Below are 26,258 nucleotides of genomic sequence, written 5' to 3'. Positions count from 1 at the left end.
AAATAAGGCTGGGGTGTACAGTTGCATACTTTGGCAACAGAGCTGTTTCCAATTCTGCACAGTTACATTTTGTGTCTAATGTTTCCTGTCTCCCATGCTTTTACCCCTTTGTGGCTATAAGGATAGAAGTTATTGCTTCCAATCTATCTTGTTTGAAGGTAGAATTATGCACAAATCAATAACAACACTTTTAAAGAATTCCTTTTTCTTGTTTGTCTTGTCTATTCATTATAAGTATACCCGAAACACGATTGTGCATTGTGAATCCATATTATTGGTAATGTTCCCAAAAAAGTGTGAAAACAAAGCATTGGGGGATGAGTCATTGATCCACGTATCCCTTTTCCCAAATATCTCACTACTTTAAAAAAAAATGAAAATTACCTTTTATATAATGCCATAATAGACTGCTATAATTGTTTTGCTTTGCTTCTACCCGTTAATAGCCTTTCAATGTTGCTTTTGTTATAGTTAAAGGGACAGAACATTATTAAACCCTCTGGTTGGTCTGAATTGTAGGAAGGTAGGTAGGTAGTTATGTAGGTAGGTGAGTGGGTGGGAGGGAGGGAGGAAGAAAAAAGGAAGGTTTAAAAAAGCATGTGATAGGTAGGTAGGTAAATAGGTAGGTAGATGGAAGAAAGGAAGGTTTAAAAAATCATGTTAAAGAGAAATCAGGAAGTCATATGGCTTCTGAAAATTCCAAAAATGGCTCAAACTGTGACCTTCCCTCTATGAATGTTACATCAGAAAGGAATTAATAGACTTCGGAAGAAGTGGAATTTCCCATTGACATAAAATAAACTTAGTTCTTCACTGGTCTTTCACTTACAGCTTTTCATATTTTCCTTCTGTGATAATTGCATCTGGTTGATAATTGCTGTACAGGGAGTCCTTCAGTTAAGAGAGCAACTAGTCCTGGATTTTCCACTGATGTGATTGTAGAAAGGTGACATCATGTGACTACATCCCATAGTGATGGCAATCCCTACAGTTCCTGTTATAGTTGTAAATGAAGATAAAGGGTCATTAAGCAAGCAACTCCTTGCAAATTCCTGCTGGCTTCCAACAATCAAAATCAGTGGGGAAGACAGCAAGAAGTTGCAAGTCCCAGGTGGCTCACAAGCAATAGCAATAGTGCTGAGACTTATATACTGCTTCATAGTGCTTTACCGCCCTGCTTAAAGCTGGTTACAGAGTCAGCATATTGTCCCCAACAATCTGGGTCCCCATTTTACCAACCTCAGAAAGACTGACTGCCGGCTGCCTGCAGGCTCAAGGTTGACTCAGCCTCCCATCCTTCCGAGGTGGGTAAAATGAAGATCTCAGATTGTTGGGGGCAATATGCTGACTCTGTAAACTACTTAAAGAAGGCTGTAAAGCACCGTGAAATGGTATATGTCTAAGTGCTCTTGCTATTGCTACAAATGACTCTTTCCTGTCTTTTTGTATTTTCTGAAGCTGCAAAATGTGTGATTTATTCAAAAGTGGGTGCAGGACAGATTTCTGCTTCACAGAGTTCTTTTTTTTTTCTTTCACCAGAAAGAATTCACAAGAAGTATGCTATTGAATCAGATTTCTGGTGATTGCCTAGACAAATCCCTGCAGTTTTCTTGGCAAGATTTTCAGAAGCTATTGCCTCCTTCTTAAGGTTAAAAGTAGTTGGCCCAAAGTCACCTAACTGGCTTCATGTGTAAGGCAAGATTAGAATTCAACAGCCTTCTGATTTCTGGTGTGTTTAACCATTATACAAAACTGCCTCTCAGGGGTCTCCTTGTCTTTAAACATATTTATCAGTCATGTACCAGGCTTTGTTCCATCACCAAGCAACCACCCTGCTTAGAAAGCCATGTCTGTATTTAGATTGTGGTTTCTAATATATTTCTTTGACTTTGCATCTATTTTGACTGATTTACCTATCCATTTTCTGCCTGGTTTCCAAGCTTTTATCCCCAAATCCATTAAACATACCCAGAATCAGAAGGCTGTTGAATTCTAATCTTGCCTTGACACTAGAAAAAGTCTTGAAAACATTACTCTCACATGAATGTGCTGCTTTGGACATTTGTGGAAAGCCACATACATAAAACAATCTCAGATATTAGTCAAAGTATTTTCAGTACCTCACCTGAACATTTTTTTTAGCTTGTTCCTAATGGTTAGCTTCTGTCAATTCATGTGTAGACAAAGACAGAAATCAGAAAAGTGTATTTTGGAACCTCCTCATGCTAGTCTACCAAAACAGACCATCTAAATTCCACTTAGAGTAGTAGCAAGTCATTGTCACAGCACTTTGAAAAAGATAGATATCGATAAGAATAGTCACAGTGGCAACACTAGCTGCTGAGAGGCTAGTCCTTCAGTGAGATCGCCAATTGGAATATGATTTATAATTCACTGAATCAATTTTGATGTTCTCTCGAAAAAATAGAGAAAAATAATACTTTTCATTTTTTTTTCTCTTCATTCAGCCACCTCCATCTGGCCTTTGGATATACAAGTGATATTTTCTAGTTTTAAAAATTCAAAGGCAATTGCATCAATTCTATTGTAAACCACAATTGACAGATTCTCTTTTGGATAAGGGAAAGGTGCCAGTTCAAGACATCATCCAAAACACAGGACCTAATTATGCTAGGGGAATAATTGACAAGGGGATGATTGCCAATTTCCATTTCACTTCACTGGTTTTCTTCTAATATCCCCAATGTACACATTTTTTTTCTGAAATGTTGTCAGGCTCCCAAAACCAAGAAAGACACACTGTGATTCTTCTAAGCACATTTCTTTATTGTTCCACACCTACAGACAGAATCTTGCCAAACTAAAGCAGGCTACTAGCCCTGTAAAGATATAATTTGATAACTAATAGGGAAGAGGGAATATTCACCCCTCTTTCTCTAATACAGATTATCTAAACTGTGTTGTCTCTTGAGTTTCTGGAATGCAACCCCTCCTTCCTGGGAATCCAGACAATGTTCCATGACAGATGCCAACATTTTAAACCATACTTTCCCAATCTACATGATTTGGGAAATACAAATCTGGTAGCTTCACAATGCCCTGAAAACCGAATTGATTTCTCACCAAATCTAAATAAAATAAAATAAATATAAATTAAATAAACCCCACTCCATGCTACAGCTGTGACTATCAATTCCTCTTGTCATCAATCATCTATACACACAGGCGCGCGCGCGCGCACACACACACACACACAATTTTCTGGGTCATTTTATCCTGTTACATGGATATATTGGTCTTGGCATGTAGGACAGTACGTGGACAGTAGCAGCCAAATTACCATTGACAGTCTAAAGTTTCCTAAAACAAACTGCAGACTGTCACTGAAATAAACTAACCTTAATCCTAATCCTTTAGATCTCTGAAAAATGGCAACCATCACAATGAGAAACAATAAGAATGCTAGACATTTTTTATATCATCACCACAGTGAAAACTGGAAACAGTTGAACTCATTCAAAAGTTTTCCAATTGCAGTGAAGCATCAAGTACTACACCATCTTCTGCTAGAAATTATAGCAGAGATGACTAAGAAGCCTTGCAGATGGCCACTGATGAGAAAAGGGCCTGCCTGTTGGCACAGGAAAATTGTGGGTCATTCAAATGGCTTGAAGACTTCCTAAATCCCAGATTGGTAATCTGAGTCAAAAGAGTAGGGTGGGGTGTGGGTCCTCCATAGGACCAGAGGTTTGCAATTATGGTAATAGGCAACACCTGCTGCTTTTTCCTTTATTGGAGCAGAGTGTTATACCCTGCAAGATCTTGCTATGGTCAACTCATGTGCACACCAAATGAAGGAAATATGACAAAAGAAGGAAAACACAAAAACTGAAAGAACAAACTCATAAAGGAGAATATTTGTAGCTCAGGGTTGAAATGAGGTGTCCTTGGTGCTCTCTGAGCTTTGTCTGTTTTCTTGCAGATGTTTCATTACCTAGCTAGTCACATCACCAGTGCTCTTTCATTATTCAGATGTTTCATTACCAAGCTAGGTAACACCATCTGTGCTCTGATGATGTTACCTAATTTGGTAATGAAATGTCTGCAAGAAAGTGACCAAGCTCAGAGAGCATCAAAGACCCCTCAAAACAACAATCTATCAAGATTGCCTATTTTCAATCTATCAAGAAAGTACATCTGGTGAGATCTAGGAAAAGGACCTTTTCTATGGTGGCTCACACTGTTTGGAAGAACCTTTTCCCAAAGATAAAATTGGCTGTCAACTTGCTGGCTTTCTGCAAGGAAGGCCTTGAAAACATGGTTTTGTCAAAGGCTTTTGAACCTCATTTGGAGCTGATCAAGTGGCTTGTTTGATTCTGTTGTTGCAGCTATGAGTGGGTGGGCTTAAGGAGCCCTCATGGCACAGTGATTAAGTACAGTATTGCAAGCAAACTCAGCCTGGCTGTGATCCTGCTGGGCTCAAGGTTGACTCAGCCTTCCATCCTTTCAAGGTTGGTAAAATGAGGACCCAGATTGTTGGCAGCAATATGCAAATAATGCTGACATCATAAACCACCAAAAGAGTTCTATAAAGCATTCCCTTTTTATGACCCTTAATCCTTTAATTCAGGGTAAAGTCAGGGTAACTGGATGGAGTTGAGCATTTACTGGCTGGATGCCATGAGCAGTCCATCACCGATATTTCTTCTTTGTGCCCTAGGAGAGAAATATTTTGCTGCTACCTAGGATTGAACTCTCAACTTCCAAGTGGGAGGTGAGCATCATCACCACTAAGCCATCATGCCACCCACAGTGCTGTTGAGCATTATGGGGTGGTATATAAGTCTAAATACTATTGCTATTGCTATTCAATTAAAAATGTTTAACTGTGGATTTCTAACATCACCTGGAGTCACTGTGGGCGAGTTGGGCAGCTATCTAAATTTGATTAATAAATAAATGAAATAAATAAAGGCTTTACCTCTCTGGCAATGGGCATTTCATATACATATTATAGCCAACAAGCTCTAATCTCCAGTATTCATGTATCTTTCCCTTTCCCTTTCTGATCCATTCTCAGTCTACAAAAGTACCACTCAGAGTTAGGAGACAAATCCTTCACATCAAGTAAAGAGCGTGTGTGAGAGTGTTTCCAGCATGATAAATGCACTGCAGTAAGCAAGTACCTTCAGCCTTGTATACTTATATATAAAACACACACGCGCACACAAACGCACACACACATAGAGTCTCTCTTTGCTTATGGCAGAACAGTTTAATAAGCTTACATATTCAAGATACTGAAGTATTAAGGATATGTAGGTGAGGGTATGAAGAAAATCTCCTTGGTTCCAGGCAGCTTGTGTATTTTCTCTTGGATGGTACACACCGGTACACACATATCTATTTAATTTCCATGTAATAACTTTACATGGTCTGAAGGGGAAAAAAAAAAGCACTGATACAGTCTAAAAGAAAAGAAATTGGAAACAAACATCCATAGGCCCCTTCTAGGATCCCCATTCCAGTTTTACTTTCCTGAAGGTTATTTCTACCACCCCCAATGAATAAATGCCATTGAAATCTATTTGCTTATATAAGCCCATGGAAACTCAAGGGGAATATCTATTTAATTGGATTTTAGACAGATAAAATGAGAAAATACAGTATGGATGTCTAGTGGGGATGTGAAGGAAAGCTAGGAAATATAGATGGATCTGATTGACAGGAATCTAACAAAAGGAGAGCTGGGAGCCTTTGGAATTGGTCTAATAATATAGAGAACCACAGAGGATCACATGCTATGACCCAGAAAATGATTTACTGAACATGGCATAAATTCAGACTATTTGAGGGATCTCCTATCTCCACTTGCTTCTGCCTGTCCAGTGAGATTGGATAATGTGGATGCCTTACGTTTCCTAGGCAGTGTCACTGAACAGCCTCCAAAAGCATACCTTCCCTATCACAGTTCCTGCAGTCTGGAAAAGCATCACTCAGAAATCTGAGCGATGACATTCAGAAAGTCATTGAAAACCTGAGTGTTTTTCCAGGTTCGGGAGCAGAGTTGTTGTTAATCTCAATAGGATGTTTTATTGTTCTTCCAAAGTTGCCTTCTGAATGCTTGTGATTGATTTTCTCTCATTTACTTGCCAGCCAGAGTCATGGAGTTTGATATATTATGACATCCTACAGGTGAAACTCGAAAAATTAGAATATTGTGCAAAAGTTCATTAATTACAGTAATGCAACTTAACAGGTGAAACCCCAAATCCACAATCTCAGAAAATTAGAATATTGTGAAACGGTTCAATATTCTAGGCTCAAAGTGTCCCACTCTAATCAGCTAATTAAGCCATAACACCTGCAAGGAGTTCCTGAGCCTTTAAATGGTCTGTCAGTCTGGTTCAGTAGGAATCACAATCATGGGAAAGACTGCTGACCTGACAGTTGTGCAGAAAACCATCATTGACACCCTCCATAGGGAGGGAAAGCCTCAAAAGATAATTGCAAAAGAAGTTGGATGTTCCCAAAGCACATTAATAGAAAGTGCTGTATGTGCTGTATCAAAGCACATTAATAGAAAGTTGTGTGGAAAGGAAAAGCGTGGAAGAAAAAGTTGCACAAGCAGCAGGGATGACCACAGCCTGGAGAGGATTGTCAGGAAAAGGCCATTCAAAAGTGTTGGGGACTTTCACAAGGAATGGACTGAGGCTGGAGTCAGTGCATCAAGAGCCACCACACAGAGACAGATCCTGGACATGGGCTTCAAATGTTGTATTCCTCTTGTCAAGGTGCTCCTGAACAAAAAACATCAGAAGCTTCTTACCTGGGCTAAAGAAAAAAAGAACTGGTCTGTTGCTCAGTGGTCCAAAGTCCTCTTTTCTGATGAGAGCAACTTCTGCATCTCATTTGGAAACCAAGGACTCAGATTCTGGAGGAAGAATGGAGAGGCACACACTGCAAGATACTTGAAGTCCAGTGTGAAGTTTCCACAGTCTGTGTTGATTTGGGGAGCCATGTCATCTGTTGGTGTTGGTCCAGTGTGCTTCATTAAGTCCAGGGTCAATGCAGCCATCTACCAGGAGATTTTGGAGCACTTCATGCTTCCTTCCGCAGATGAGCTTTATGGGGATGCTGATGTCATTTTCCAGCAGGACTTGGCACCTGCCGACACTGCCAAAAGCACCAAAACCTGGTTCAATGGTCGTGGGATTACTGTGCTTGTCTGGCCAGCAAACTCGCCTGAATTGAACCCCATAGATAATCTATGGGGCATCGCCAAGAGAAAGATGAGAGACATGAGACCGAACAATGCAGAAGAGCTGAAGGCCGGTATTGAAGCATCCTGGTCTTCCATAACACCTCAGCAGTGCCACAGGCTGATAGCTTCCATTCCATCCCGCATTGAGGCAGTCATTGCTGCAAAAGGGGCCCAAACCAAGTACTGAGTACATATGCATGCTTATACTTTTCTGAGGCCTGATATTGTTCTATGTACAATCCTTGTTTTATTGATTGCATGTAATATTCTAATTTTGTGAGATTGTGGATTTAGGGTTTTCATGAGCTGTACACCATAATCATCTCAACTATGACAAATCACAGCTTGAACTATCTTGATTTGCAGGTAATAAGTCTATCTCATATTAGTTTTGCCTTTTAAGTTGCATTACTGAAATAAATGAACTTTTGCACGATATTCTAATTTTTTGAGTTTCACCTGTAGGTTCCTGGGAAGAACTTGGTGCGTATGAAGGTCCAACAGTGGCCAGAAACCTGGAAGCTGTCATTTCACATTGTTGCCTATATAACAGCAAAAATCTCCTCTGCAAAGTAGTTGAAGAAATAGTGGACAGACTGACTCCAGACAATGGCATGACAAAGTAGCAACAATTGCTGCATTGGAAGATCTGATTGACAGCAATCTGCAAGAAATGCCATTTGCCTGCAAGCAAGAACTCAGCAGACCATAAAATAGAGAAAGCCATAGAAAATGAAGAAGCTAGACTGCTTTAGGATTTTAGAATTCAACAGACAAGCATCCACCTCATAATACCCTACACTTAACAACTGTCAGTAAGAAAGACAAAAAAGAATGTCTAGTAGATGTGGCAATACCTGGACACAGCAGAAGAGAAGAGAAAGAACTAGAGATAATAACCAAATACAAGACCAGCAAATAGAAACAAAAGAATTGTGACAAAAGGAAGCAACAGTAGTACCAATAGTAATAGGTGCCTTGGGTACAATACCAAAACAACTGGAGCACCACTTGAACACCCATAGGCATTGACAAATTCACTATCAGTCAATTGCAAAAGGCAGCTTTACTTGGAACATTGTTACAACCTGTGACAATATCTTTAAAATCATCATACAACAGCAGCTGTCTATCTCAGATGCTTGGGAAGAACATGATAGGTAGAAGAAAACAAATGACAAATCCAGTCTAAATATGTGGGTGAATGCATGGCAAACCATAAATAATAACAATAAATGGTGCATGAAAAGGATGCAGCTTCTAAAATCCAACCTTTGTGTTACATATTGCCATAAAACAGTACATCAACAAAACCTATAAAATATTTAAAAAATTCAAAATCATTCACCAAAGAAGATCTGATGTCACAGAGCACATGCATGATTAAAGTGCTCTACACAACATTTATTTATTTCCATTTTGATGCTGCCCCACTCCTCAATGACTCTGGGCAATTTACAAACAAAAGAAAATTAACTATACATATAAAACACAGTCAACAAAAAGGACAAAACTAAACTGAACCAAAAGGGTTTACAATCACACTATTGCAAAACTTGGTAAAATAACCAGGTTGAATTTCCAGGAAATTCTAACTGTTCAGTTCAGTCCCTTAAAAGAATAAAGGATCAAGCCCAAAAGACAATCTTTAATGAGAGGAAGGATATGTCAAAAACAAATTAATGGCCTTATTACTGTAAAAGGAAGTGAATGTACAATTAAATCACCATATGTGTGCTTATGTAAATTGCATGTGATCTTCTCAAAAATTTGCAGAATAATTGACTATCCTCAGTTAAAAAGAAATATGTGAAGGTGATGCTAATCCTGAATTGAGTCAACTCTTGGTGATTATATGTCTATAGTCTTGTAAGCTTTTATTATCAACTAAGAGCCCAACTCTTATTTTCCAAGCCTACTGGAGGTGGATGTAATATAGTTAAGCATTGTTGGAAATCTGTTGTAAGGTTTAAAAGCATTTTAAAATTGTCTTAAAACATACCTTCCTCTCCCCATGGGTTAGGATGTGTGGTGAGCTCCTTTCTAAGGTTTTATATGTTAGACTAAAAATGTTCTTTTATGGACAGCCACTGTCTTGTCAGGTAAATCTACTTAACAAGGTTGTTGTTTGGAAATATAAGACAAAGGATCAGTAAACATACCATTTGAGAGCTCCTGTACAAAAAAAAAAAAAAAAGGCAGAATAGATATTTCAAACAAATAATAATAGCTATGCTAAGTGGTACAGTAGCCTAGAGGCGAAAACTCTCATCTCCCACTTGGAAGGTTGACAGTTCAATCCTTGACAGAGGCAGATATTTTTCTCTCATGGCGCAAAGAGAAAATACTGTATGTGCTGCGAACTCCATGTAGGTATCAGGAAGGGCATCTGGCCAGTAAATGCTCAGCTCCAAACAGTTGCCCTGACTTCACCCCAATAAAAGGGATTAAACGGTTGTAAAAAGAAAAGAAAAAAAACTAATAGCTATGCTGATGCCATGCATGTTTTGACATTATTATATAAAGAAAACAAATTATATAACTTGTATCAATTGATGTGACCATAATATAACCCAATATGTTTGTTTATTCATTATTCATTTATGTATTTATTTACATGTATATCCTTGGATAAGGTGACTTATCCAGGCCATTTGTCTGGTGACATTATGATACAAATAATGTCACTTGTCCCTCTTCATGAACATTTATGACCAGCCTTGAATTTCATCAATTACCCCTTAAGGATACCCTGAGATTTGTCATGGCTCTGGAATCTGGAATGAATAATTCTCACCTTTCCAATGAATAGGGCTGATAGAAGAGGCAAACTGGTTATTTTCCTTAGAGCTGGGTGTCAAACTTGTGGGGTCACGTCATTATGTGACATGTCGTGACTTTTTTTCCCTTTGTAAAAAACGTGGGTGGGTGTGGGCAGTGTATGACGCATCTGGTCCACGGGCCGTGAGTTTAATACCCCTGGCTTAAAGCATCTTCTTCCCATTTTTGTTATATTATTTCTTCAATAGTGTATTTTATTAGAAACTTTGGCAAGAGCATAAGCTATATCTTGGATTGAGATGTTGCATTTTTAGCATCTTGAAAACTGATAAAGAGTTTCCACATCTTCAAACCTGCTTGAGAATTTCCTCATTTTTCTGTCCTATTCCAAATACAGAGATAGAAATCCTATTACCAAGTGGCTTATCTTAGGAATAGAGTTCTTCTCATAGCACAAATGTTTTGCTATTTACATACTAGGAAGTTTGGCAGTCTGGATGCAGCTTTTCTCCATATCTTCATCTACCAAGTCATTTTCCTCTCAGCTGAAAGATTTTAGTTTAAAAAATAAATTTGGAACTATAGTATTCATGTGAAGCTAAACAATTCCTTGCCAGCAATAGACCAAGTAAATGGGAAGTTAGCAAACTGCCAAACCAGTCCTTTCTCTCTCTCTCTCCCTCCCTCCCTCCCTCCCTCTCAGTGTGTGTGTGTGCACGCACATCCATATGCAATTTTTGTATAATTTATTTTTATGAGGTGGTAGTGGACATAGGATGAACATTTTCTTTTGCCATACTATTTGCCTATTTTCAGGTACAAGCTTTGATTCATCCTGCTAAAATAAAAATAATTTTATACCTAATTAAATTATCACATTAATCAAAAATATATTAGACCTATTTTGGGATTTTCCTCATTTTCTAAAGCAATTAAATGTGTTATTTTTTTAAGGTCTGATAACATTTGCTTCAGGTATGATGATAAAGTTCAAATATTACTTTGATTGATTGCAATCTATTGACCCTTGGTAGCCTACAGAATTAAAGCAGTTAAAGCATCTATGTAAGATTCAAACAAATAATGGCATTAAAATCCCCCAATGAAATCATAGTAACAATAAGCAACAACCCAATACATCTACATGTGTATATAAGTATGTATGTCCATGTGTATCTTGATATTGTGGTAGAATATAGTCTAGAGTCCCATTAGGCAGAAACTCCTTCTCAGAGGGCAAAGATGCAGTATCTCCCTAGTAGTTCACATAGAACATCTACAATGATGTAGATAGCAGTTTACTCTGGCCAGATTCTGTCTGTGGGCAAACAACAATGAAGAAAGCATTAAGAACTCCATGTGTCAAACATGGTTTGTAGGGCCTGATAGAAATAAACTATATTTTTCACACAGTCCCATGCAGGTCCACCATACCTATACATGTTGTCCCACTCCCTTTAATTTTCCTTCCTGCAAAAAAAACCCTACCTGGAACCTATGGAGTCCCCTGACAAGCCTTCATGAGAAAGCCAGCACATCAGACCTAGGTCTTGAACCAAAATTTCACAGGCTTTCTATAACAATTTTCAATTAACTTTACTTTTCTTAGAAAAGCATTGTGCAGTTGAGCAAACCAATAAACAGCAACCCATTTTTCAAACGTCACTGTGAAATAAGCAAGAATTAAGCTGGAGAATGCTACATTTACTTCTGTCACTCCTCAGGGCAATACTAGAAACACTAGGTCAGGTAGTCTGAGATGCTGAGAAATTGCTCGATTCCATCCCGCTGAGCTGTCACGGCATTTCATGCTGTGAATAGTTAACACCCATCCATGACAAGGAGGCAAATACTTCTGGTTTGCTTGCTTTCCTTATGCCATTCCAGTCACGTCGCGTCACAGTACTTTCACTTTGACTGATTTAGTGACAATCCAAGAAAAGATTCTCAGGGTCTGGATACACCACTGGAGCAAATGGTCTTGATGGTACCTTGTTACAATTTCACAGTTTGAACCCATCCCCCGCCCCCTTGTAGAGCTAAAAGGCAAAAAGATGCCGTAAGATAGAAAAAAGAGCACAAAGTGTGAAACACTTTTCACTCTGTAACCTAGGATCTTGTGTGCTGCCTCAATAGAATACTAGCATCTTAAATCTTCATCTATAGATTTCAGCATACTTCCACCAAGGAACAATAAACATTCAGCAAACCCCACTTCCTTCTAGCATTGATGATGTAACCTAGTTGGGTAATGAAATGTCTGCACAAAAACAAGCATGCTCTGAGAGCACCAAAGACTCCAGAGTTTAACAGGCCACTAATATATTACCTTGTATTGTTGCCACAGAGGGGTATTGAAACACTTAAGAAGCCATGCAAATGGAGGAAAAAAAACAAAACAGATGGATTCTCCTTAGTGTTTTCTGAGCTTGATTGTTTCCATGTTCCAGTGCTAGGATGATAGAAATAAGGATGTATTTTCTGACAGTGAGAATAATGGAATAGCATGTCCCCCAGAGTTGTGTATGCTCTACCAATGGAGGTTTTCAAAAACATACTGGATGACCATTTGATAGGGATGGTATAAAGCTGCCTGCTTTTAGCAGGGGGTCAGACTAGAAGTAATGCCATGTCCCTTCCAACCCTATGATTCTATGTTCTATGCCAGGGGTGTCAAACATGGGCTGCATGCAATCCGCGTGCCCATCATGGAGAATGTAAGGGGCCGCCTGCATCGCTTCGGCCTAGTCTACCCTAGTGCAAAGAGGAAACACTCGGTCAGCATGACTTCGGGCCAGTTTACCCAATGCGAAGAGGAAACATACCAGCAGTTTGGAAAGTGGTGTCAAGCTGGCAATGCCCACACAGTTGGCCATGCCCACCCAGTCAACCATGCCCCCCCCCCCACAGGTCAATCACATCCCTGATGTGGCCCTCAATGAAATTAAGTTTGTCACCCTTGTTCTATGTTCTAAACTTGAACACAGATAAAACCTCTGTCGAAGAATAATAAACAGAGAGCAAAACCCACTCCCTTCAACCACTGAATATGTTATTTAGCTAGGTAATAAAAACCTGCATGAAAACAACGAAGCTCAGAGAGCATCAAGGAGAAGCCACCTGTTGTTGTTTTTTAAATTCCTGCTTATTTCATGTATCTTTAGTCATACTTCTGCTTTCATATCTTTTCCACGTTCATCTGCACATAAAAAAAAAAAACCCTCTTCTCGAATGAGATGTTTAGTTAAGTTGCCATCAAGTCAAACATAGCTTCTGAGGCTGCATATCAAAATGCCTCCCATCTCAACTTGCCTGCTCTGACAAAATGCAGCACTCTCAAAGATTTTTCAATACTATTTCCAAAGTGGTATGTCCGCTTTTTAAAATTAATTCTCTTTCTGTCAATGGAGATTCTCAGGCATCCAAGTCATGGCTGACTCAAAAATGCTTTTTCAAAAAGCAACTAGACTTTCTTTGTTTTTCCCTGAAGATGTTTCGCTTCTCATCCAAGAAACTTCATTGGTTCTGGCAGGATGGTGGGGTGGGGTGGGGTGGGGGAATGGAAGGATTATTTTCTTTTTGTACTTCCTTCCAACTTCCCATCATATTTTTTCCTAGTGGATCATACAATCACATCACATGCCAAAATTCGCTGCTTGCTAATTCTTGCCTCAGAGGAACCATTAGTCTTTAACCATCAGTCTTTACAGTCTTAAATTTGACTAATTGGTTCTTTTGGAATCCATGGCACTGTTAATAACTGTCTTTAAATCCATAATTTAAAGATATATTCCTTTCTTCTAGTTGTCCAGCTTTGATCACCGTACATTACTACAGGAAATGCTACTTCTTCTCCAGTACTTATTGAAATATATTCATTTTCAAGCTCTTTTCCAAGTATCAATGTCTAGAATTAGTGCTGAATACTAGCACTGATGATGTTATCTACTTTGGGTAATGAAATATCTGCAAGAAAACAACCAAGATCAGATAACACCAAGAATCTCTTTTTTTCAAGTTTGACATTCTCTTCCCTCTTAGGATGAAACTTGTCAATTCCTCCAGAATTCTGCCCTCTTATCTACTCTTGAGACCAAGAACACAAATTATTATCTCCACTTATTTGCCATCAAATGTAAATTCACTAAGACTTGTCTTTTTCAATATTTTCACTTTTACTTTCTTAACATGCTGCCTTAAGTCTTCTTCACTTTGATTGATAGTGGCATTGTCTGCATACTATACGTCAAATTATTAATTTGAACTGCCTGTTTTAAAATACACATTTTAAAATGTAGCTTTAAGTACGTTAATAATTAATATGTGCACTGCAAATTATATATAGGAATAGCTTTATTTCTTTTAACCACTATCAATTGTGAATTCGCAAAATATTAACTTTCTCTTCTTAATATTTAGCATTAACTGGGAAAATTCACATTCCCTTTTGACTTTCATAATGAGCTCTTCTAAATTTTCTTTACTTTCATCTAAGAGATTAGAGTCAGCTGTATAACTCAAGATTGTTAGTGTCTGAAGAACATACTTTAAAATATGTCTTTTTAAATTGTAACTTTAAACATGTATGAATGCATGTCTTATCTATCCATTATATATTGGAAGGAACATATGAGATGCAATCCACTTGATTGTTTCACTTTGGAAAGGCATATTGAGGAAAATATCTTTCTACTGCTGTCCTTTTCTATCACTAATGTAATATCACAAGTCCCAATCCTGCTACAAGAATGTTTCTCAAACCGTGGCAACTTTAAGATATGTGAATTTGAGTTCCCAGAATTTCCCAGTTAACCTAGATGGCTGGAGAATTCTGGAAGTCCAAATCCATGTATCTTAAAGTTGCAATGGTTGAGAAACACTATTCTAGAATAATTTTAAGGACATGCAAGGCTAAAGTTGCAGAAAATTCTTGTGTATCTCAATAGAATCCACCTATGAAGTTAGCTGGGTTTATACTGCTGATACCTATGTAGTGAGGATGAAAAACGGATCTGCCAGAGGCTCTGAAAGGTCATAAATGGGCACGAAAAAAAGCAAAACAGGCCTCCTGGAGGCTCAAGAAAAGCCCCCGGAGCCCTGGAAGGGTGAAAATGGGCCTTTGGGAAGTTCCAGGAGGTCAGAAACAGGCCTGTTTCTGGCCTCCAGAGAGCCTCCGGAGCCCAGGGAGGGCAAATATGCCCCCCCCCGGCCCAATTTTGAAACTGGGCAGAAAAGCAATTGTTAAATTATTTGAAGCCCACCCCTGTAAGTTATATAAATATGTAGGAGAGACCAGGTTGCGCCCAAGGAAGGGGTCATCAGTCATGAGTTCCTGCATACTCATAAGAGATCTAAGGCCATCCCATCTTGAATGCCTTCTTAATTCCCACTCTTTCTCCTTGACAGTTAGTAGCTCAGATTTTTATAAAGACCTTAAGCTTTTAATAAATCTTTATACTTATTTGAACTGCCTGGATCTCCTGATTTTCCTGGTCTTAAAGACACATTTCATAGATTCCATTTGCCACCCATACCAACATTCAATATTTTTTAGAGAGACAAACTTCTATCCAAGGAAACTGTCTTTCCATCACACTACAAATTGTTTTCCTTTTTATGCACATCCAGTATTTGCATGGCAGATGTTAAGTCATGACAGCATTTAGACTTATATACTGCTTCGCAGTGCTTTACAGCCCTCTCTAAGTGGTTTACAGAGTCAGCCCAACAATTTCCTTCAACAATCTGGGCCCTCATTTTACTAACCTCTGTAGGCTGAGTCAACCTTCAGCTGTTCAGGATTGAACTCCTGGAGTGAGCAGTGAGTTAGCCCTGCAAGTACTGCATTCTAACCACTGCGCCATCATGGCTCATGATAGCACAAGGATGGTTTCATTTGTTCCCTTGACCCTTCCCTGCAAATATCTCAAGATGATAAACTAGAGTCATAACAGTAGCACTACCAAGTTCTTCTATAAAGCATTTTGCCAATAATTTACCAGCAAAATAATCAATACTTATAAGTGATATTTCTAACTCTAGTGGCAAAGGACCATTTTAAAACTCGCTGCATGTCCTTTTCATTTAGATACAATTGTAAAAAGATGACTAAATGTTTTCCAAGTCTCAATCCAGGGAAAATCCATGATGACATTTTCCATAAATTTCCATTTTCCATGATGACATTTTCCATAAAGTTAGACAAGAAAGAACTCTACCCTGAAATCCATAGACAAAGAGGTTGTTTTGCTTCACAAAAACAAAGCTTTATCATAGAGCACAATGCATGACAGGGTCACATGCATCTGAACTTCAGCAGATAAATTCTTTCAGAAACTAAGGGAAATTGACAGAAATATTATTTTTCAGCCTTTTGTTTCTAGCAATATGGGACCACGGTGGACATTCAGACTCTCAGTTTTGTACCAAGGAAAAGGCAGTGTGGGAATAATTTGTTTATTGGAGTAGACTTATCTGGCCAAATCTTCTTTATAACTTTCAGTATGTTCTTAGGTACATCTGCTTTTTAAAAATTAAAAAAAAATTAATTTTCCAATCTCAATTTTGTTTGATACCATTTGTGTTACAATCTACTTCCCCCCCCCCCGCAAAGACTGCATTACCATATGTTTTCATATACATTTCTACAGTTTCCATTGGCAGAACATGGAGAATATAATTGAGACTCATATAAATTTATGTTTAACTGATTTACATAAAGCCTTCAAAATAGAGGATTGCTTTCAGGAATCATAGAGAACATGTCACATTCATGCAAAGCCCAAAACATCTATAAATCATGCTTAAATAAGCAACCTAAACAATTCTGATTTATGCCATTCACACTTTGCTGATGACTATGATACACAGGGCCCTGAGAAGCATGAAGGCATAACATAGTTTGTCAGACTTTCCACAGTTTAAACCTCTAAATAGAAATGATCTTTAGCTCTATTTGTTGAAAAAGGTATAATTTATTAGGGATCAAGTGCATTACAATATTACAAAGCCAGAACTGAGAATCGCTTGGCAAAATCTCTAAGTTCTACTCCCCCTCCTTAATTGTCTCTTGCTGCCCACCTTGTGTAACCAATCAGGTTCAGTTAAGATGTTTTCATAATGGTCAATCCAAGCACATTTTAGTATACAGCTCCCTCCTCCTTCCAGTTGGGTTACCTTGAGGCAGCATCTTGAGAAGGCACAGAACTTACTTTCGTTTCCCCAAGCCTTCCTCCTTCATTCCTCCTCCCCACAGTTCATGGCAATCTATTACCACATAGCAGTGAAACACAAGCGAGCACCAGGTGGCAACTGACACAGACAATTACAGATAGCAAAAACCTTATATTGCTTTTGCTTTATGCTTTCAACTAACCAAAGAGCTTACTATTTATTTCACATAAAAAGTACTCTTAGAAAAGTACTCACCAATACTGGAATATCCAGGAGTCGAAGGATCACCACCACTGTTCAATGACACCATAAATGCTTTATTGCTCAGGTTTTGAAACTTTGGTAAATTGCAAGGGTCAATGTAAAGAAGAGCACCTTTGAAACCTGCCTCTTCTAGCAGTGAAAGCTGAAAAAGCACAAAAGTAAAAAGGGGAAATTAGAAATATCTCATATTCTCATGTATTTCTCTTTCTTCTTCCCTAAGTGCCAAAAACATGCAAAACATCATCATGTAAGGAGTTTGAGGACATTGGTAAACAGTTATATTTATGCTTCAATCCATAGGCCATATGCATTTTAAATTCATAATCAAGGAATGTTATAATCACCCCAATATTTATTATTCAGTATCTCTCCACTATAATTATTAGAAATAGTATGCTTGACCACCTGTTAGAAAGTAGATAGCAATAGCAATAGCACTTAGACTTATATACCACTTTATAGTGCTTTACGGCCCTCTCAAAGTGGTTTACAGAGTCAGCATATTGCCCCCAACAATCTGGATCCTCATTTTACCCACCTTGGAAGGATGGAAGGTTGAGTCAACCTTGAGCCTGGTGGGATTTGATTGCCAAATTGCAGTAGGAGTAGCTTGAAGTACTGCACTCTAACCACTCTAACCATAGCTATTAAGCTGATGTCCAAAAACAGCCTAACTACAACTGGTGTAAATCAACTGACAAGTTACGGCCCACCCAAATACATCCATACAAAACTATTGTAAAAACTAGATCAGGTTTTGATGGACAACTAAACTTATCAGTCTAACCATTTATAAAATGTGGCCTCTCTTACAGACTCATCTAATCTCCCATTAAGAGAAGTTAATTGTAAGCAACTAGAAAAAGAAAGGAAAACAGACTGCCAAAGAACCCAGGGACTGGACACCATCAAAACTGACAGAGTATACAAAAACTCTAAGAAATGCTGTATATAAGCATGGAATGCAAATCCAAGCATGGAAAGACCTGGCCCATAGAATTGCCAAGAGTTTAGACCTGACTGAATAGATAACATCATTATCCATTTCCAGTTGGTAATGTTTGTGCAAAGAGAGGGTAATGAAAATGTAGGAATCAATCAATGCTGATCCTTAAAATTTCTTGTACAATATAAATAAGAACAACAACACGTGTTGATATAATGCTTGGGGTGATAAAGAATCTCCGTGGGAGCAGTAAATATTGTGCTAATATAGTTATTTACCAGCTCAAGGAATGGTGGACAGCACTACCTCAGCAATACAATATCAAATATCAACAATGTCAAAGTTGCATACAACCAGGTTTACTATGCTACCATTTTAAGAAGCTGCTATTTCAGTGATGGGATTCAATTTTTTTGCTAACAGTTCTGTGGGTGTGTGACTTGGTAGGCGTGGCATGGGAAGGATATGTAAAATCTCCAGTCAGAGGTGGTATTTACCAGTTCTCTGAACTACTCAAAATTTCCACTACCGGTTCTCCAGAACTGGTCAGAACCTGCTGAATACCACTTCTGTGCTATTTTTTTGTATCAGGGTTTACTTACTGAGGCTGAGAATTGTGCTACATTGAATGTTATACTTGAGTGTCCTTCTGATAATAGGAAAGAGACTCAGAAGTCATCTGGGTGACCAAACTTTCCCAGCCAATGGATGAGATATTTGTAGTGTAGTAAGATGTGACCAACTGCTTTGACAGCAGCTGACATGTTAAATGTTATAGTTTAAAGAGCTGACATCTGAAACATGTCCTCATATTGTCTAATGCTGAATAACTCAGCACACATAAAGAAATCTAACTCTGCTTTTCAAGTCAGGAGTCTTTCTTCTCAAGTGGCAGCTGTTTTGAAAGGTCAATAGAATGAAGTAGTCCTCTGGGTATTTTACCACTCTCTTCTAATCTGACACTTATACTGAAAACAAAACTATTTTGTAGACTATTTTAGTCAATAAAATTCATTGTTCAAATATATGATCATTTTTTAGGATTAATGCTAGGTATTAATAGCTCATAACATGATTTGTTTTTGAGGAAAAGCCAAGCTGATTAATCTACAAATTTCACTTTCTGTGCAATAGTAGAAAATGTTAAGTTTTACACTAGGAGTATAACTGTGTTTTGAGTTTCTGGTTGTTGACACTTGAGCCAGCCTTCCCCTTATCCATTCCCAAATTTTACATTTCCTCCCAGTATTGCTAAAATCAGCCCTTCTTTAGGAATCACAGTGTTGCCATTCTGTCTATATTTCTGACCACTGCACATGCTCTGAACCAAATATATGTAAAGGTTTCCAATGTCCAATCATGTCTGAAGAAACACAGTAATACAGCTGGGTTAATATCTTTAGATATAAGACAGTACTGTGGTAATTAGGTGTTCAGCAGAGTGATGGTAGGAGGGGGGGAAATTTGTGTCTAGTTGTTTTGGCATGCGGTACCCTATAGGGGCATCCTGAGGAAAGGAGTGTGTGTCCAGGATGTGAGGGATCTGTAGATATTTTCTCAGTCCTCTTTCTGATCTATGCTTTCTGACCGGTGGTGGGATTCAAATTTTTTTACTACCAGTTCTGTGAGCATGGCTTGGTAGGCGTGGGGTGGCTTGGTGGGCGTGGCAGGGGAAGGTTACTGCAAAATCCCATTCCCTCCCCATCACACTAACCTGCTTTCCAGCTCTGTTCTCCTGTGCAGGGCAACGAAAGAAGACCCAGCTAATCAGTTGGGACTCAGGAGGCAGAGAACAGATAAGGGCAAGGCCAGTCAGAGGTGGTATTTGCCAGTTCTCTGAACTACTCAAAATTTACGCTACCAGTTCTCCAGAACTGGTCAGAACCTGTTGAATACCACTTCTGTTTCTGACCCATGCTAGTTAAGGTCATAGAACTTGTAGTCAAGACTTATTAGGGAAGCATTCTGTTTTAGAGATTTATTTATTTTTATCCTTTTTTAAATATTATTTTTAAATAATTCATGGCAATGAAGACACCCAATATTCCTTCCTCTTCCCCTTTTACCCACAACAACCATGTGAGGTGGGTTGGGTTGGGAGAGAATGACTGGTCTAAAATCACTTAGTTGGTTTTCATGGAGAATTAGAAATTGCAGTTTTCATGTTTCTAGCCTGATTCCTTAACCCTTGGACAAAACTTGTTTGCTTGTTAGATATTCAAAAAGAGTGATTTTAAGGACCAGAACAGAAGGACAAAGTTCTCTTTTGGTGGATGAGTGGTAACCCTACATGAAGGTCCACTCTTATTGACCATTCTGGTTTTCATACAGAAACTTGCAGTCTTGTTGATCCCCCAAATCATGCAAGAACCTAGTGTCTATCTGATTAGCATAGCTGGGAGCATGACTGTAATGAAAAATAGAATGCAAAAGAATGGGGCTCATCTAATTGGAAAGGAATATTCTGTTTTATGAATGTCTATCATTCAGCTCATTACTCTGTTGCAAGTTTACCCCAGTTTGGAAAACCTGCAGACACATCAGATATGATCTTAAGTTACTGAAGAGATTGGAAGATCTAAATTTTGATGCCTGTCTGCCTGTCCCTTTCTTAAAACCTGCCTCCTAAATGTATGCTTGGAATAAATGAGATCATGGAAGATAGGATCATTTGGGTAGGTATTGAACAAATAGTTGAATCTGTACAAAAGCAGCTTGATATTTCTAAATCGGGAGTGTCAAAGTTGATTTCATTGAGGGCCGCACCAGGGTTGTGTTTGACCTTGGAGGGGCAGGGGTATAGTCAGGGTGTGTGTGGCAAGCTCAACATGACTCGCTGAGGCTCCATTTTTAGCCATGATGCTCCATGGCTGGGCTCCATTTTCAGCTGTGATAGCCTCCTGCAGCCTTCTGTCAGAAGAAACGGAGCTCAGGGAGGCTGCAGAGCCTCCCTGAGCTCTGTTTTTGCTGGCAGAGGGTTGCAGGAGGCTGTTGCAGCCCTCTGCTCCCCAAAGTCTGTTTTTGCTGACAGAGGTACTGTGAGCTGGTCCTTTGCTGTTTCCAGGGCAGGCCTGCAGACCAGATCTAAGCACCCCACAGGCAGGATCTGAGTTTGACGGCCATGTCCTAAATAAAGCATAAGAAGATAAGAGAATTCACTATGTAATTTTTTTTCTGTTTGAAAATCCTGAACACCCTATCACTTCAACTTGATTTTTGTTTTTTGTTTTTTAAAAATGTGTGCATGAAAATTGTGGCAAAATTAAGGACTATGTCACCAGAAGTGGTATTCAGCAGGTTCTGACCAGTTCTGGAGAACCTGTAGTAGAAATTTTAAGTAGTTCAGAGAACCAGAAAATACCACCTCTGACTGGAGATTTTGCAGTATCCTTCCCCTGCCATGCCCACCAAGCCACGCCCACAGAACCGGTAGTAATTTTTTTGAATCCTATCACTGTATCTCACCCTGCATGACAAGTAACCAGTGGTGGTATTCAACTGGTTCAGTCCAGTTGTGGTGAGATGGTTGGAGCGATGAGCAGCCGAGACCGAACCGGTTCTCTCCTCCTCTCTGCTGTTGGGACCATCTGCCTGCCCGTGCTCCCATACTCACCTTTATCTTCTGAATTTGAAGCGCAGCTGCTTTGTGCAGCACAGAAGAGTGCCGCGTGGCAGCTCTGAAGTGACCGGGTTCATTCAGGCTTGCAGGAGGCAAGTTAGAATGCCTCTGCACCTGTTGAAATGCCACTGCACCTGCGCAAAGTGTGCATTTGGTGCACGCCTGCACGCAAAGTGTGTGCACACATGCAAAGCAAGCCCACCAAGCCACGCCCACCGAAACGGTGGCAATAATATTTGAATCCCACCACTGCAAGTAATCCAAAAGAACGTGGCACAAGCACTTATCTCAATTCACAGTGCAAAATATGATAGCCAGATTACCAATTATAAAGGACAAAGATCTGTCATTCTTAGCTGGATAAAAGCTGAGTTCCTGGGTATTTATTTTGAATTCATGCTGAAATCCCAATTAGGGCCACAAGGATCTGTTAGCAATCACCTTTTTTTCCACTGTACTAATTGGCAATACATAAAATTACCTATGGGAAGCAAGGTGCCATTTATGCTATCAGTAACAAAGAGAGAAAGAGAGAGAGCAACTGCCTTGCAAGAATTTAATTAGATGTCACCTGGTCTTGTTCTGTTGTTACAAGGCACTGTGCTTGTGTGAGCTGTTATATCAACAGAGCCTGAATAAGAGGAAAGCAGTGTACATATCTCTGTTTCTTTAGAAATGTTTCATCCTGTGCTATTTTAGTAGGCCATTTTGTCTCAGGCTTAACTTTGGAGCACTACATTAGATGTTTAATAATGCTGTTACTCTTCTCACTGGAGATGCCAGAGGGAGCAAAGTTCAATGAGATCTTATAGGGGAAAAAGTCTCTGTTACTTAATGATCCACAGACTAGCACTTGGTATAAAATCAGAATTAGAATTATTTTTTATTGGCAAAATGTGATTGGACACACAAGGAACTTGTCTTGGTGTAAATACTCTCAGTATACATAAAAGAAAAGATACATTCGCCAAGAGTCAAGAATCATAAGGTACAACACTTAATAATAGTCGTAGGGTACAATAAGCAATCAAATCATACTAAGATACAGTCAATATAAATCATAAGGATACAAGTGACAAAGTTACAGTCATACAGTCACAAGTGGGAGGGGATGGTGATAAGGAGTGATGAGAAGATTATAGTAATAGTAATGCATACTTTGTAAATAGTTGGACAATGTTGAGGGAGTATAGTAGCCACAAAGGCCTTAGAACAGGGATTAAGTGCCAGAATTTATCTGTTCTTACCAAGATCAGAATTGTGAAAATCATGGTATTCTTTATGGCATTCTATAAAAGCAAAAGTTGGACTTTGAAAAAGTTAGGTACAAAGTGTATTGGCACTTTTGAAAACTGGTGTTGGAGAAGACTCCTGAGAATATCATGGATGAAAAACACATGGGTCATCAAAATAAGTGAACTCAGTTCTAGCTTAATGACCAACGATGAAGCTCAAATTATCATATTTGGACATCTTATGTGAAAACCTAGTTCTTTGGAAAAGTTCATAATAGTAAGAAAGGTAGAAAGAAAGAAAAGAGAGCAACTCTGGCACTGTGAATGGATCGAATTACAATAATACCTCCACCATTGGAAGACCTGAAACACAAAACTAGGGACAGATCATCATGGATAACTGACATTGACTTGATGGCACATAATCAAAATTTAATGATTCAAATGTCTTGAAAGTATGACATTCAGGAAGCCAGGCAGAGCTAGTTTAATGTTCAACAGCTCAAGATGATAGGGAAATCTATAAGTGTCATACCTTATATCAAGGTAAATCATTGCATTATACATGGTGGTGATAAGAATTGGCAAAGGCTTTTTCAACTACAATCCCCCACTGCCCAAACATATAGCAAGAATTTGTGATAAGTGGAATTGAAACAATACTATAATCCAATAGAGTGCTGCTACACAACAATGATTTTAATACTGCAATTTCACTTATTACATGGATAATACTTAGAGAAGACTGGTTGCATTGATTGTTTTTTTCTGTGGACTTTTTCCAAAACTGAAAAAAAATGTATTAACAAAGGTTTAGAATCATGATCACTTGAAGTGTTAATACCAATTTATAATTCATTGGGAAGACCACACTTGGTCACTTTTGGTCATCACAATATAAAAAAGATGTTGAAATTCTAGAAAGAATGCAGAAAAGGGGAACAAAGCAGATTGGGGGATTGGAAGCTAAAGTATACAAAGAAAAGTTGCCGAAATTGGGTATGTCTAGTTTAATGAAAAGAAGAACTAGGAGTGACATGCTAATGGTGTTCCAATATTTAAGGGGCTAACAGAAAGAAGACAGGGTCAACCTATTCTCTTAAAGGGTCTGAGAGCAGAACAAGAAGCAATGGATGGAAACTGATCAAGAAAAAAACCAACCTAGAACTAAAGGAGAAATTTCCTAACAATTAGAACAATTAAGATGTTGTGGGTGCTCCACACTGGGGATTTTTAAGAAGAGATTGGACAACCAATTCTCTTAAATAGTATAGGGTTTCCTGAATGAGCAGGGGGTTAGACTAGGACCTTCAAAACCCCTTCTAACTCTGTTGTCCTGTTAATATTTTGTCAAGATTTATTCTCTCTCTCCCTCTCCCCACTCTCTTTGCCCTCTGCCTAAAATACACAAAAAAACTTGTCTTAACTGCTCTCAAATAATGTTCTTTCTAAATCTCCTACATTTACAGTAAAAAGTTATATGTGAGTGAAATAAGAATAAGAAAAAGACTACATTGTTTGATATGTGAGTTAACTGTATATTGTTCTCATCAGAGATGATATTCAGCAGGTTCTGACCAGTTCTGGAAAAGCGGTAGTGGAAATTTTGAGTAGTTCAGAGAACCGGCAAATACCACTTCTGACTGGATATTTTACAGTATCTTTCCCCTGCTACGCCCACCAAACCACGCCCACAGAACCGGTAGTAAAAAAATTTGAATTTCACCACTGGTTCTCATAACTTATTGTTCATAATGTTAAAATTTCACTTTTCTGCCATTTTTGGCTGCTAAAGTGGTCGTATTTCACTTGGCAATGGACATCTACAGTTTCTTCCATGATCACATTTATTTTCAAGCACCGATTAGTTGTCTGCTATTTCCACTCCACTTGACTAAAGCTTTTTAAAAATTCTATACCAATATGTATCCAGGTTTTCCAGACAATTTTCTTTAGACTACCTCTTCTTTTTTGAAAAAAAAAAACCTGATATACACCCATTTTAATAGACCTGTTCATTTTGTTCCCATAGGGATCTGCAGGCAGTAAATAATAAAACATTTGTTATGATGTCACAACACAAATAATCTGACATACAGATTTATATTCAACATTGAGATAGAAATTTGAAGTGTTTTTTTTCTTTATTATGCTACAATTGGAAGTCTAAGTGGATTATTATACGACTGAGTAGGAAAGTTTTCATCAGTCAGATTTTTAAAAAACACACCCAAACTTGCATTGTTAATTTATTTTTCACAAATTGGTCAGAAAGATATTCACCTCAGAAGGGCAAGTGGTGCCATATTTAAATACCTATGATTGGAATTGTGTAGGATTAAGACCGGCATGTTAACTTTATTAAATATGCTGTGGCATATTTACAATAACTTAGATTTGGGGTCTAGGAAAGGATAAAGAAACCCTTTGGAAATCTTCTAGATTATGTATTCAAATCATGAGTCTTGAAGGTATTATTTTATTGAAAATGAGCAGTTATATAAATTTATTGAATTCTGGGCAGCTCCCAATCAACAATTATAACAACATACTACATATACACACACACAACCTGTTACCAAAGTTAAACTTCAAACATTCTTGTTAATTCTTTTATCGGGTATGATGGTTTGTCATCTCCTTCGCTATTGGATTGGATATAAAGCTGGGACAATTTATATCAACAAAAAGGCTGAACCTGCTCAAAGCACCATAAAACAAGGCCAAAACATTTAATTCTACACCAGAGAGGAATGAAAAAAACTGATGGTTTGCTAACAGTTAAAATAAAATTGAGGTGCTATTTCCACAAGTATATGTGATTTGTATTTTTCTTTTAAAGGGATGCCATAATTAAATGGCATGGTAGGTAGGAAGAGAGAGAAGTTGAGTTCAAAAAGAGCAGTATCAGTTTTTCCATCTCCAACTCAGCTACAAAGTGTTTTAAAATCTCTGGGGAACCAACAGAGTGCAGAGTGCATGTATGCATATCTCTCAGAGCTCCACAATGTTGTG

General features: G+C 38.4%; 1 protein-coding gene across 21 annotated transcripts in view; it reads right to left on the bottom strand.

Moving 5' to 3' along the window:
• The window catches only part of NAALADL2 (N-acetylated alpha-linked acidic dipeptidase like 2), a 608,345-nt gene that overhangs the window by 282,753 nt on the left and 299,334 nt on the right, over positions 1–26,258 (bottom strand). For all 21 annotated transcript variants that reach the window (XM_087933480.1, XM_087933485.1, XM_087933494.1 and 18 more), the window contains one exon: positions 17,435–17,585. In XM_087933480.1, the coding sequence (XP_087789606.1) occupies positions 17,435–17,585 (151 nt within the window). The remainder of the gene's footprint in view (positions 1–17,434; positions 17,586–26,258) is intronic.

Source organism: Pseudonaja textilis, chromosome 4 (genome assembly GCF_049901715.1).
Source record: "Pseudonaja textilis isolate UNSWEBS1 chromosome 4, rPseTex1.2, whole genome shotgun sequence".
In the NCBI taxonomy this organism is placed as follows: Eukaryota; Metazoa; Chordata; class Lepidosauria; order Squamata; family Elapidae; genus Pseudonaja; species Pseudonaja textilis.
This window is presented reverse-complemented; position numbering and strand designations above follow the sequence as displayed.